The sequence below is a fragment of the Chrysoperla carnea genome, chromosome 4 (assembly GCF_905475395.1).
Source record: "Chrysoperla carnea chromosome 4, inChrCarn1.1, whole genome shotgun sequence".
Lineage (NCBI taxonomy): Eukaryota > Metazoa > Arthropoda > Insecta > Neuroptera > Chrysopidae > Chrysoperla > Chrysoperla carnea.
The window spans coordinates 42,831,271-42,847,067 of NC_058340.1; the positions used below are offsets into that span (position 1 = coordinate 42,831,271).

At 26.5% G+C, this 15,797-nt stretch overlaps 1 protein-coding gene across 31 annotated transcripts in view; it reads left to right on the forward strand.

Moving 5' to 3' along the window:
* The window catches only part of LOC123299073 (longitudinals lacking protein, isoforms A/B/D/L), a 422,122-nt gene that overhangs the window by 115,518 nt on the left and 290,807 nt on the right, over nt 1–15,797 (forward strand). Inside the window, exon 5 of one of the 31 annotated variants that reach the window (XM_044881271.1) lies at nt 12,301–12,596. The exons of 28 other annotated variants lie outside the window; for them this stretch is intronic. In XM_044881271.1, the coding sequence (XP_044737206.1) occupies nt 12,301–12,581 (281 nt within the window). In that variant the 3' untranslated portion in view covers nt 12,582–12,596. Of the gene's footprint in view, nt 1–4,632; nt 4,950–10,057; nt 10,426–12,300; nt 12,597–15,797 lie in introns of those variants that run through there. 2 more of the 31 variants (XM_044881250.1, XM_044881259.1) reach the window with 2 other exon arrangements.

Below are 15,797 nucleotides of genomic sequence, written 5' to 3' on the forward strand. Positions count from 1 at the left end.
TTAATAATGCTTCATTATTTTTAATTTTTCTAATAATATGTATAATATTTAATTTTTTTTTTCATGGTAATTATACATTTTTTAAAATAATATTATATTATACATATTATTCAATGTGTATTCAACCAATATATATTTCATATTTATATAAATTGTTTTCAATATATTATATTATATATTTATTCAAATTTTTTTTCTTTTAATTTTCTTCTTTCAAAATTAAAAATTTTCTATAATATTCCTTATTTTAATCCAAATTGTATTTATTCTGGTAATGTAGGTTTTTTTCTAATTTACTTAATAATTTTTTTTAGTTTTGACAAATGATAGCTGATGTGATTTTAAGATCAAGAAGTAGATTTTTTTAAATTAAGCCTTTAAAAATTTGTAACTAAAATAGTAGAAATAAAAAATTATTAAAATGGTTTTGTAAATTTGGTGGTGGTGTAGGAAAACAAATGGTAAAATTGCAAAAAGTTCTATGAAAAAATTAAGCAGGTAATTTTTATCAAGTTCGAGCAATTGCCTTTCTTTTTAATTTTTTTTGTGGATTTCGTTATCAATTTTTAGTAACATTCTTCTTAAAATTGCATCGTCAGTTATCTTTTCTCACCCCACAATTTTTTGCATCAAACGGGTTTTACTTGAAATTTCTAAAAGTATGGATTCTATTAGTATCTGATGAGTAGAATAATAAGTCTACTCGAAGTTTTTAGAGAGATGAAATCTCAAACATAATAGGCAACAATAGACGCTTCTAGGCCCGTTTATCTAGCGTAATACTCATCTAAAGACAAAAAAAAATCCATTTTATACTTTTTTCCACCGGATAATATTACTTCAGCCATACGCTTCCAAAGGCTTCTATTAATATGGCTTCCCATTATTAGCACATTTTGTTGGTACTTGAATAAATTTTTTAACCCTTTTCTCTTTCTGTAAAGATTTTTATCTACTCTAAAAGAACTATCAGTTTCTATAGTTACAGAAATTTCGAACAAAACTCAATTTACGTATAAAAATCATGAAATCGTTATTACTTAAAATGATGTATCTAATCAGTCTTTATTTTCAAAAATTTTTTCGTTTGTTTAATGTTCCGTTTGAGAAAGCTTGATCCAGTAAACTGAATTTTTGCTCATAATTACTATTTTTTGTAAATAGTAATTAGTGGCAGCCATTAGTATAAATTAACTAGTTTTTGAAATATAAAACTAATTAAATAATTCTTATGCTACTTCGTTTAGTAAGTTCACTTAAAGTTTGGAATTTAAAAAATTTTTATCAACAGTGTTTTTTCCTGATATTTTCTCTTGTATTTTGTAGTCACCAAAAATTTTAATGTATTTTCAAAACAGGTAGATATGAATATTCAAAAATTTAACATCACACATTAATTAAAATTTATTTTCTCTAATATGACATGTTCTTATGTTTCAGATCATTTTTACACATATTGGAATGGGACAAACATGATATACCCAAAACAAGAGGATGATTCCAAATGTACATATCCACAGCAAAATGCATTTTATTGTCCACGATGTGCAAGAAAATTTTTTAATAAAAATTCTATGGTCTCACATTTGTACTTAGATTGTGTTGCAACTGTTTTTAATTGTGATTTTTGTGAAGCTGTATTTAAACGTAAATATCATTTAAAAAGACATATGAAAGCGAAACATGAACAAGAATCGAATTTTAATATGTCTGTAAATTTTAATATGTAAATTTTTATTTCAAAGGATTCAGTGTTTTAGTCAAGAAAAACAGTGACGGATTAAGCCAGCGTTGGACTCGTGGCAAAATTCAATCGGAGACTCAAATTCTATCAATAAAGAGGCTTTGTTATTGTTTTTTTTTTGTCATCGAGTCTTTACCACTATTTTTTAACCTTCGTTAATCCACCACTTGTCCCTATTATAGGCAATCAAAAACTATTTTTTCGCTGGGTCCACGCAGCTCTTAATTGTGTTGTGCCTGTATCTTTTGCTACTCTTGCTATATGGCTAATCCGCTACTGTCATTACCGAATTAAACCAGCGCAGGGCCGTAACAAAATTCTAACGGGGGGCCATGAAGAGACGTTCATGTTGTTTTTTTAGTCTATGAGTATACCACTTTTTTTAACCTTCGTTACCATCGCCTACCCCGATTTTCGACGCCCTCATCAAAAACTGTTTTTAATGAAAACTTTAAAAAATGGGGTAATATCTTAGAATATTTTTGACACCTATTTTGTTACTTGTTGATTCACTTTTGTTTTTGCCTCATCAATAGTGATGGACTACCAATTATTCTCCTTTCTATTATTACTAATTTATTTTAAAATAAAAACTAGCATTAAATAAATAATTGTACAGAATTAAGAATTTTTTTTTTAAAAGTAAATAAATTTATATTTTTATTAATTTTGTTCATTCTTTTATTTTTTCAGTTTTGGTTTGAACATAAATTTTTTTTTTCAGAAGACTGAAGATGAAAAATATTTTAAATTTCATGTTCCTTTTCCTTTAACATTTAATTTTTTTTCAGTTAATTAATATCTTATTTTTGAAAAACATCAAACTAGTTTTCTTTAATTAATGAAATTTTATACTTTATATAGGAGTATTCCCAGTCAGGAACCTGTAACAACATTTAGTACTTCAGTTTTACTCTGTAATATGACACAGATCCTCTGTGATTATCAAATATCGATAGTATCAATATTTACTTTTAAAGCATATTTGGCCTTAGTATGACGAGGCAGTGTTTCCCCCCAGGCGATCCGAAAATAAAGGATGACACATAATGACTAGTTTGTCATACGACACCTCAAAAAGTTTTTTTATTAGGTATTCAGTTCTGCAACTTAAAAGCAAAATTTTCAACAAAAATTCCAATAGAAGCTTCAATAATATGGTACTTAGTTGCTAAAACTCACTGTACACAATGTTCGATTTATATCTAGGCATATAAATATCACGAGTATGACAGAGTACATGTGTTAAGCAATGCATCTAAGAAAGAGGTATTATAGATGTTATATGAAATTGCAAAAGTGACTTGTATCGTGGCTTATCTGTTGTAGTTTATCTATTCAACTAAGAAAATCCCACTCTCCAAGCGTCTTACAACTCAACGCATATCGAAGCTTCAACACATGTATATAATACCTCTCTGTCATACTCGTGATATTTATATGCCTAAATGTAAATCGAACATTCTGTATAATAGGTTTTATTATTACTTAAAGGAAATGCATGTCACTAAATGTTAATTACAACATACTATTTTCCTTGCCCAAAAATTTTCTGATCATGTCAGGCAACTTTATTTATTTAAAAAAACATCATTCAAATTCAAAAATTAATTTATTACGTTCTGAAATAAACCTTGGACGTAAATAGGATACATAATTGACTCCTCCATAAACGAAGAATGGTATTTATATGAGATATTTAAATTCGCTGCTATTAAGATTCAAGTAAACGGGTAAATCATCGGAAAAATGATGCTTCAAAAAGTATTTTAATTTAACCAAATTCATATAAAATTAACCAAACTAATCAAACTTTGTGTAACAAATCGCAACAAAATTTTATTTTAATAAAATATATTGATTTATATTTTTTCAGATGACAAAACGTTTCTACATAGGCAAATTGACGTATGGAATTCACAATCAGACAACAAATTATCAATAAGTACCTTTAATCATTGTCCACGTTGTGCTCAGGCATTCGACGACAGGTATACAATGTTGGGACATTATCGTTACAGTTGTGGTCGAGATTATCATTGTAGTTATTGTAATAAGTCGTTTGTACGTAAGCAACATCTTACACGACATATTAAGAATTTACATTTAAAATTTAAAAACTATTAAACGTTTTTTTTTTTAATTTTTATAATTTTTTTTCTTTGATTATAAATTTTCAATATATTTTATGTAATTTTTTTTATTGGAAAAATGAATGAATTTTTTTTTTGGAAATGTATACTATTAATAATTTTAATAAAAAACAAATTTGGTTTTCATTTAGTATTTTAAATAGTGATTTTTCATGAAAAATTATTTGAAATGTATCTTGCAATCTTGTAACCTAGGCGATATTTGTTAAAAATATGTTGTATAATCCAAGTAATGATCTTCGAGCCCTAAATCCCGTCTCAAATGAATTATAAAATTAGAAGAGTTATGTACCCTTTCATTTGGATATAAGTAAAATTCCTTACTCACGAATATCATTCCTTATATTATGCTGCGTCTACTTTGGCGTTCAATCTAGATGCAAATTTCAAAAGGTATGCCAGAAATAGGGAAAGCAATAATTATGAAAAAAATTTTTGTTTGGTGTTTTTTTGTAAATACCTGGCATGCGCTCCCGTTAGTGGGGACTATGCTATGAATTTCAGTTAGATTAGCGTTGGATGAAGTCATCACAAAAAGGTCATTGAAAAGATTATATTTCTGATGCCAAGAAAGAAATAATAAGTAGAAATGTTTGTAGATGTTAAAAATTTTGACGGTAAGGTATAAACTACTTACCATTTTTTTGTTACTATGTATGTGTAATTTGTAACGGGTCGAATTTTCTCTTAAAAAAACTGTAAAATTAATGCAAATTATTTTGAACTTTGTTCTAGACTTCATGAATTTTATTGATCCATTATCAACAAACGATGATCTACCACCAGGGCAAATAATACCACATTTAGAATCAATGTATTTGAGTACAAATACTGTTGAAAATTTTATTTGCCCTAAATGTAATAAATCATTTCGTTTACTCAAATCATTAAAAACACATTTATATATTGATTGTGGCGGATATCGATTTCATTGCGAATATTGTTTGAAACCATTTATACGAAAATATGATTTACGACGTCATATTACGTCCAAACATCATAATCCTTTACCAACATCGTCTGCGTATGCCGTTTAAAGATTTTCCTTGAAGAAAAGGTATGATTTAGAGATAATTTTGAATTATGGGAAAGTAGATAATTTTTGTTATTAAAATTTGAATTTATTTTGTTTTACTAATTGTTTACGATTTTTGTTTCAGTGTTTCTTAATGTAGCACGTCCAGGCAAACTGTTCCCACAATTTAAAACTGAAAATAATTCTGTAAACTGTATTATTGAACAATCGATGGCGACAAATGAGGGATTTGTTTGTCCTAAATGTAACAGAACATTCCGTTTATTAAAATCATTAAAAACGCATTTGTATGTGGATTGTGTTGGATGGAAATTTCGTTGTGATTATTGTATGAAACCATTTAAACGAAAATATGATTTACGTCGGCATATTACACGACGCCATCCTGAATGTTTTCCATAACTTATAAAGTGTAACCTATTTAAATACTAAGAAATTTTTTATAATTTATGATTTTAATGTACTTAATTATATTTTGTAAACTTGACTAAATATCCAATCAAAATGAGTAACTTAAAACAATGTAAGTGAAATTTTTGTTTTCGAGACAATTTTAGCTCTCTATACTTTTGTATTAAATAATTAAAATTTTTTTTGTTTTCTTTTTACTTGATTTTTATGATTTTTATTGGAATTTTCCGATTTACAGGGATGTCTAAAGTCAAGAATTAGACCATTTTGTTGTTCATTGCGTCCAAATAAACATTTTTTTTTTTTGTAGGCAAAAAGTTCGTTGTTTATACAAGAAGTGTTGGATCCTTTCTTCTTCAATACTTTTTAGTTTTTTTTGTTTGAAATTTCTCTCTTAAATACAGTGAAAACTGTCTATCAAACTTACCTCAGGTGGTAGAAATGGTAAGTATAATTTACTTATTATGTAAGACAAAAATTGGTCTAGAAATGGTAAATTTAATTCGAAATATAGGTACTAGAGTTCTTATTTATTATCTTTGATAATATTTATAACAATACATATAATATTGAATTTACAGAATAATTTGTTGTGTTTCACAGTTTTCACTGTATTTGTTTAAAAAATTTTATTTTAATATCTCCGTATCCTTCTTTTTATTTTTAGTTTCTTTTATATACATTATTTATACAGGGTTTTCATAGATAGGGTGTCCTCAAAATCTGTGAATAGAAGAATATGTGTATATATACAGAATGTAATTAGGTATATGACGAAAATCTCTTTTTTCCTTCAGTGTTTTTCGGTGTTATACACCTTTAACGAAGTAGGGTTTCGTTAATTATCGTTTTTCTTTAATTATCGAAATTTTTATAATAAAAAATGGTGAGGTAATAAATAATAATAGATTCAATTTTGTATAACTTTTCTTATTACAAAAATTTCAATTTTACTAATCGCGAAGTCCTCAGCCCTCAGCCCTTAGTAGCTAAGGTTGCAGTAGATCGAAAAGCACCACAGGACGTTTCGCCTTAGAATAATTTCATCTTCTATCTACCATTTTTCTGTAATTGATTGATGATTTCTGGGACACTCTGTATACATTTTATCACTTTGGCATGAACTTTTAGTAATGTAGCTAATATTAAAAAAAAAGTCATACCATATCATATACAATTTTATTAAAAATTAGTATTTTTTTAGCATAAAAAATTAATCAACCATGTGCTTTTTACGTAATTTTTAAGTTACCATTTGATATTAAATAGTGCGTTAATAATTTCTAAAAGCGCCTAATTATGAATGATATTTGTAATTATAATATAATTCAAAAATAAATCTAAAAATTTGAAATAAATTTTTAACTGTATTTTTATTTCACAAAAATGTCTCAAGATAAAGGTCCTAAACACTCTTGGGATACTTTTTTGCACGCCAATTCTGGGTCTTATTTACTTGCAAGATGCGAAATTCCGGCATTAAGTTTTTTAATTAGAAATAAAACAGTCTTTTTATGGCAGAAAATTGAAACTACTTTTTTGAAATGATAATTTGTTAAAAAAGATAAGTCAAATCAATGCTTGGAAAAGGAGAAGTCGTTGACATCTGATCAAATAGTCGTTTTCAATAAATAGTTTCAATTTTTTTTTAAAAAAAGATTTAAATTCTCGAATTTAAAAACTCAATATAGGAAGAACACATATTTTTTATTTGAAAGACAGTTCTTTGTTTAACAACATCACAGGTAGATATCATAGAACTTAAAATTATTTTGGATTCAAATCGTTTGCGTAAATAGATAGATTTATGTGATATTCAAACAAGGGTTTGCACAAGAGTGTTTGTGAAAATGGTTGTGCAAAGTTTGTTGTGTTTCTGGTCAACAACTTCATTATTATCATCATTTCACTTTCAAATTGTTATGTTTGTACAAATACGGTTTATGCGCAAATGGTTTGTATGTTTGAAAATAGACTTAAGGTAGTACAAGCGCCAATGCATGGTTAGAGTTATGGTTGAAATTATTTGAAATTTTGTATCTTATTTTCAACTTTGATAATGAATTTTGTTATAACTTCATGCAGACGAAAAATAAGAATAACATTTTTCGATATCTGTCTTGGTTTTCGAAACATCTAAAGCTAAATATTTAAAAAAATCAAGCCTTTTTGGCCAAAATTGCCCTGGTACTCGTACATCCTTAAGAGTTTATGGCTACATAATGTTAGGCAAGGGAATATATTTAATTTTAGCTTCCAGTAATCAAAAGAGGGTAGAAAACTTCACTTATGAGATGGGCACGGTATTCCTTTTAAATAAATTTAAGTTCTATGATAAAAATCAGGTTTATTTTTGCTTAGATTTTGGGTGTGTTTATATTTACTTAAATCAATTCAAAGTTAGTTAAGACAAGTGTGGATATCTAAGTAGACCTAAGCACACCTTGTTGTTATCAAATAGAACTGATTGCGAAATAAATTATTATCTAATATGATTTTTTTTCTCTTTTTTCGCTAAACAAAAACCGCAACAAACAACAGAATCAACAGTTTGGATATTAGACAATGATGAAAATTTTAAAAGCGAGATGCAAGTTGAAACTAGCGATAATAATATAACAACAAACGATGATCAAATATTATTGCAACCGAATAATAAAATTGATTTATCAACAATAAAACCGAATCAGGATGGTTTATATCGATGTGTTAATTGTTTTAAGTTATATAATTCATTTTTAACATTACGTACACATTTGTATCAAGATTGTTTGATGGATAGATCATATAAATGTCCATTTTGTGAATATGTTTGTAAACGGAAATTTAATTTAAAAAGTCATGTGTCACGTAAACATAAAACAAAATATAATTCTTTTCAGTAAAAAAAAAAATAATTATTTTTATTTACGCATGTGTGTTTTAACCGTTCTTTTTTTAATAGTCCCATCAAGGTATCTGAAATTTACTGAAATTTTGGGGATAGCAATTCCACCTATGCCAATTTTTAGTTTTTTATCTGTAGAAAAAAACTTGTGATTTCGGAAAATAAAGAAAAAGTAGATCAGTCGAAAGTTATCGGAGGTAAAGTTTTTCATAAAATTTCCAACTAATTTGATCAAAAATTATACATTTAGGTGAAAAAACACTTCAGTTCAAATTTTTAGCGCGTAAAATTTTCAATCGAAATGTATATATAATTTTTTAGGAGCCTAAGTGGTCGACTTAGGCTTGTCTACTTTTTTTCTTTTCTGTTAGATTTTAAATAACTCAATTCGATATCTAATTTAAAATTATTTAAAAGTTCTTTTTTGGGCGTTACATACTGTGAAAATTAACAATAAAAAAAAAAAAAAAAAAACAGTTGATATTTGTTTTAAAAATTTTAATAAATAATTGCAAAAGCCGGACAAAATTTACGTAACGAAAAATCGAAACGTTTTGAATTACTATAAAAAGAAGAAAAAATTTTTTGAATAATTCTTCTCATTTTCATTTCTGATACCCTGCACATTCTTGCCTGATCAAACATCTGCTGTTTATGTGGCACTTTTGGAAATTATGTATTCTAAGAAGAACTTATCCCACTTTGATCATGAGTTATTTCCAAAAGTGTAAAGAATCTATCCTCCGGCTGAAATGCAGCTTTTATACTCTCATCAAGCAGCTTTTTTTTCTATATAGAATAATTTGCGGTAGAATTGACCACATTGTCGTCTCTTGGATAAGAACGAACCGACTCCACCCACATCATAAGGTTAATTGTATATACGGATGTAGTTTAATAATAAATAAAGATTAAAAATAATGATGTGTGTTAAAATTAAATTAATAATTTTTACGTCTTGTCAACTACATTCTTGGCATAATTTAAAATAGCATCCAAGATTATATATGTAAAATTTTTGTTTGGGCGACATTTAGCAATGAATATGTGTACTCTGTTTAGAGAGATAGTTTAGTCTAGGTGTTGGTTAATTAATTGGTGATTCATCGGTTCGTATGGGGCAGTTGAAAATCATATTGATTTTGTTTCTACAACTATGGTATCTTCTAGTAGCCTTGTTTGAAATGCATCATTCCAAAAAAAAAAAACTGTTCAATGCCACGCTATGGCATAGCAAAAGAATTGCAGCTAAGTTAAATCACATAATGCCACCATTCACTATGCGCCATAGTAACACGTGGCTTGACCACTTATCATAAGTGCAACTAATCTGAATTTTTTCACTATAAGGTATTCTCATAATTTATGAAACTAAATATTTTTTTCTAATCCAACCACGTCTTAAAAATATTGCTTTAGTTTTAATCATTTAATTCGTTTCAAATTTTTTCTCAAGGAAAAATGTGCTTAGTTTTTATTTAATTTTTTATTATTATTTATTTCAATTATTGATGAATTTTCTCATAAGAAACATATAATTTTCATTTTTTAGTAATGGGAAACATTTCAGTGGTATAAAAATTAGTATCTAAAATGTTAAACTTTGTGGAAAGGGAAAAGAAAAAATGAGAAAAATCATCGTAATTATTTTGACCTTGCATGTTCAGTTTTTATTTATTTTTGAATATTAATAACTAATTCTTTTTTATTTTATTTTTTTCAATATTTTTTTAAAATCAGTTATTGGTAATTATACTTATTTATAATGAAAATAGTATAAAATGTTTAATAATCATTTTTTAAATAAAATTAAATGTTTTTTTTAGATAACCATAAGTTTATGGGAGATAATTCAAGAAGATTGTGGGCAAATTTTTTACATGACACGGATGAAAATGATTTTGAAGATGGCCATTTTATTGAAAATGATTCAACCGCAAAATTAATAAATTTAATTGACGATAATAATTATTCAAATTTCACCCATGACGGTGTAGGCTTACATGTATGTCCATATTGTAAATCAGCATTCCATTCAGCTCGAAGTGTTAATCGTCATATACAATATTACTGTCGAACAATATTAGCATTTAATTGTGAATTATGCCCATATAAAACTAAACGTAAATACAATTTACGCCGCCATATGTTTCAAAGACATAACCAGACAGAACTATAATACTCATAAAATTTTGTCATTATTAAATGTTTTTTTATAAGCTTTACAGTTAGTCGGATAAAGGAATACATAAAATAGCCATTCTTAAGGAGTCCTCAATGACAGCTCCGATTTTGAAAAATTCTTTCTTATATGACACCTAGAGTATAAAATCAATATCTTCTCGAAATTCCAACTTTCTATTCTATTTATGCTGTCATTGAGGACTCCCGAGTAAAAACATTCATTGATGCGACTAAGTGGTGCTGGGACCTTGCGTTGATTTTTCTACTAAAAAGAATTCTATACATGTGTCTTCATCTTGATAAAAGTTTTATAGTATTTATATTTTCCGGAACCTTCCTCCGCCAATTTTTTGGAAATGGTAAATTTTGACTAAAAATGAAGCTAAAAATTATTTTCAGGATGTAAAATTGAGATAACTCGGGAAACTTTATAAAAAGTACGCATTAGAAAATTGGTAATTACATCTATTTCACCTTTTTCATATCATCTATTAAAATCAGGTAACACGGAAAATAATTATTATCATCACTTTTAGTCAATATTTATCGGTTCCGCAAGAAATCGATGTCCATAAAGTTTATCACGTCTCGGCAATTGAATATTTTAAACTTGAAATGATTACAAGCAAAAGTCGTTATATTTTTTAATATTTTCCCATCCATTCAGTTTATAAAAAAAGGTTAAGCCAATAAGTTTTATTTTAATCGTTTTTTCGAAAATATATAGACCGTTACTTCTATAAATATTCTGAAAGACAGGTAAAAATAAACATAAAATTTTCGTTGTATCAACTCACGGTCCAATACAGTATAATTCTTTTGTCCGTAATAGTTACATTTCTAAACAATTAGTAAAATATTTTGCACTAGATAGTTTTATCATATCAAGTCTAGACTCATTTTAGAGTCTGGACTGTAAATGGCTAGGCTCATGTGTTGAAATTTTTATAATTATTCTTTCTAATTTCAATTTTATGATGTATTCTTTTGACAGTGATATATTAAGATATTAAACCGTATTAGGCACTTCAAGAATTAAGATAAATTTTTAAGGCCATGGTAATAAGAATAATTTTTACATACTCTTGCAGGAAAACCACTTAAAAGTTTACTTAATTCGACAACGCATCTCTCAATGACAAATGGAACTTTTTTAAATGTTTTAGACTACTTTTAGAACATTTTTTCAGGTTAATATTGAAAATGATCACAATTGTTCATTTTTTAATTAGTTTTTTATACGTAATTTTTATGTTCCTAAATAAATTGTTGTTCATTTTGTTTAACAAATTTTTGTATTTTTTGGCTCGAAAAATACCGTTAGAAATAAGTTTTTATAAATGTTTGCTCAAAAAATTATCTGCTTTTTTTTCAATTTTATTTAATGATATTTTTGAACGTTATTTTACCTACTTAAAATCGGTGGGGGACTTGAACAAAATAAACCCTCAACCCTCATAAAGTCTGTACATCTGACTAAATAATGCCCCTATCCAATGTATATGTTTTGGTGTATAACAAATGCTATATTCTATTTTGTAAGAAAGGGGGACTGTAAGTTTTGAGATTGGTACACATCTGTACAAAAGTTTGCTATTTTTGATTGTGTTTAATTTTGCATTTTTTGTCTGTATTTTTCATAAAATTGTTAAATAAATAATTAAAGTAATACTTTTTGAATGTTCTTTATGTGATCAAAATTTTTATAATTATAGTTAAAATTATTATTGGAGAAAGTGTCGGTGAGTTATATATTTTTGTTTTGGTTCAAATTTTAAAAATTTTGAAATTGTAGTCAACATAGAAAATCAAATTGGCATTTTTAAAGTACAAAGTAGCCGATGAGGTTTCATAACACCAGTTTTGAATATATCCTATTTTTCAGATTCATTTTGGACATCATTATTTGTACACCGTCGAGAGCGGTATCGTACATCAGAAATTCTACGAAACGAAAATGAAGAATTTATATGTCCAAGATGTTCCAAAACATTTCGTGTTATGTCCTCATTACGAACACATTTATCACAAGACTGTATTAAAATCACATTTCATTGTCATTACTGTCCGTTTACATGCTATCGAAAATATAATTTGAAAAAACATATTTCACGACGCCACGAAGAGAATAATCGAAATATGATGACGCAACGTCTGGCATTTTAAATATTTGCCATTGTAAGTAGTCCTTGAAATGGAGTCATGCGCATTAGATACTAACTGCCAAATATATTTTTTGTGATTTCCATTTCAAAAAAACATGTTTTTTTTTTTAGTCTAGATTAGGAATAATTTTACAGTTGTAATTTAGAAGTTTAGGATTTTTAGCCAAAATTTAACGTAGCCAAAAAACAAATGTTCCAAATATACTAATTTTAAACAGAAATGCATTTATAAATAAAGTCTGAAAATATTTTTGCTAAAATGGTCATTTTAGCTAAAAATTTATAATTTTGTGTTCGAAAATAATTTGTGATAAAGTAATTAAGAATCCTATTTTTAATTCATTTTACCAAAACTTCAGCCATTATATTTATTATTTGCTTGAAATACTTTTTAATACCAAATTTTTAGTTTTTAAGACTTTTTTTTCAGTCATTTATCTTTAATTAACCAAAGTGTATTTTTTCACTCTTATTTATAATTTAAAAATAAATAAATGAAATTGTTGAATAAAAATTTTTCATTTTTTTCTATTCCTTTTTACATAACTTTTTTTTAAATAATTGAATTTCTGACACAACTTCGAATAAAATAGTTTTTAAAATCTTTTTTCGCTAACATAAACTTATTATTTCAGACGGAGATTGGCGTATTTTTGATTGGCCACGACATTATCAAATACAATTTGGTGGAAAACAAAGATATCCGTTATCATCAATACAAAAAGATGAATTCAATAATTATATGTGCCCAAAATGTGGCAAAAAATTTACGAATATATCATCATTACGTACACATATTAGTTTAGACTGTCATACACCAAAATTTTCATGTAATTTATGTGAAAAATTGTTTAAACGCAAATATCATTTGAAACAGCATCAACGAACTGTGCATAAAAATTATTTTTGGTGATTTAAAAATGCTTTTTTTTAGGTAATTCATATCGTAGTGTATGATGCAATTGGGAAAATATTCTTTTTGTATCTGTTTATAATGCGTTAATGAAATATGTGCAATGTTCAGATTGCCTTCGTAGGAAAATATAGGAAAGAAAAGTTTGTGAAATCTATCGCAAGAAGTTTAATTTAAAATAGTGAAAAGTGGTGGCAAAATTTTTGAAATTATTCATTTGTTTGTCATTCATTGATATTTTATCTATGGAAAATTATAATTAATTAATTAATTTTTTATTTAAATAATGTATTATTTTATTTTTTCAAATTTAAAATGATTTTCAAGTTCACGTAATCGACGAAAAATGTCTATTCGATTTTAAACAACAAAGCTTCGAAATTTCTTATTTAATATTTTATTACATAATGTAATTTTTTTTTAAATACTGAGAAGAAACGTAAGTAAGACATGTTGTCTTATGATATTAATAAAAATTTGTTCGAAAAATGGCACAAATCAACGATTATTCTTCTTAAGGTATTTCGTCCCAAAAAATTGAAAATGATTCAAAATATTTGAAATTTTATTTATCAATCAATGATCCTATACGTCTTTTGTAAAAAATGCATATCGATTCTCTGAACGATTTAGGAGAAATTAACTATCAAAGTCAATTTTTTTGCCAAAAAAAGTTAAAACTTGAGGAATATTGATAAAAGTTTTTTATGTAAATGATTAAACATTTTTAAAAGGTTAAACTTATTGAGTTAAAAACCAACATTTATTACTTCATCACCATGAACTGTTTTTAATAATTAATTTATCGTAAACCGTACAGAGAATCGACTTGTTTATGTGGAAGGCGTACTAAATAATCATTAATTGACACACAAAATTTCAGTTTTTTGGTAAGAATTTCGTTTTGGTATCGAAACACCTTAATAAAACATTAGTTTCCACCACTTAAGTGTCTGACGAATGCACTTATTTAACGAGAATAAATAAGTTGGTTTATTTTCACGTTATAAACAGTTAAAAAAAATTTTACCTAATCTTTATGAATTTTTAAATTTAAAAAATAATTTTTTTTTTCACATGCCTTTATCAAACATTATTTGCTAAAAACCTTTGTAACATGCTGTGAGTTGGTACGAAATAAAAATAGATTTGGAATTCTTAAATCTTTTTTACCTGAGTGGGAGTTTCAAATGATTTGTAACTTATTTTTAAGTCTTAAGACGTACGAACACATGACAGTCTTCACGAGGAAGTTTTTTTCCTACGTAAGTGCACCAAAAATTGTAATATACAAAATAATTTTAATTATGTACTTAATTTAACAAAAAATTTTTTGTAGTACTTATTTCATTAGATCTCAAAATGATTACCTTAAATACAGTACAATGATTTGAAGTCTGACATTAAAAAAGTGTAACCTCAGAAAATGATAATGAAGTTTTTTCTTTTTTTTTTTTTTTTTTTTTTTTATATAAAAAATCATATTTTTTTCATAAAGAAATTAAAAATTCTAAAATATTTGAATTCAGGCCATTATGTAAATATTTTTGATTTGAAATCATTCTGTAATTGGGGTGAAACTTTATAACTTTTTAAAGAATTCACTTTAATATTCATTGGTGGAAAAAAAAAAATTATAAAAAAAGCGATTTTCCAGATAAGAATGTTTAAAGCTATAAAGAATTTCATGCACTGCGATTATACCCTCTACTCTATCGATTTGAAATTTCGATATGTTATAGGTATTCACATTCTACCTGCCCTGGGTACTTCTATTTTTCGAAAATCCTGTTTATTTTCCCAATTTTATTGTTCACACCCAGGTACAGTGGAATAAGAAAAAGTATCTGGGTGTAAACAATGAAAATACCCAGGACATGTAGAATATAAATAAGGATATAATCGCAGGGCTTAAAATTAAATTGTAACTTGAACCATTCTTATCTGAAAAACCGCTTGTCTTCATAAATTTTTTTCCACCAGTGAATATTAAAGAGAATAAATAAGTTGGTTTAGATTCTTTACATTCTTTAAAAAAATAATAAAGTTTCACGTTAATCAAAGAATGATTTTACGCCAATCAAAAATGGTAACATAACAGCTTTATTTCGAATATTTTAGAATTTTTAATTTCTTTATAGAAGAAAAAATGTTTTTTTATAAAAAAAAATTAACAAAAGTGAAGTAGCTTAAAAAATTCCACTTAAAAGAGCAGCAGTTGAATAAAGTCATTAAGACTATCTGAAGCAGTGCTTTTTTATGTTTTTTATACAACTCTTCAAAAATAATAAAACAATATACGCT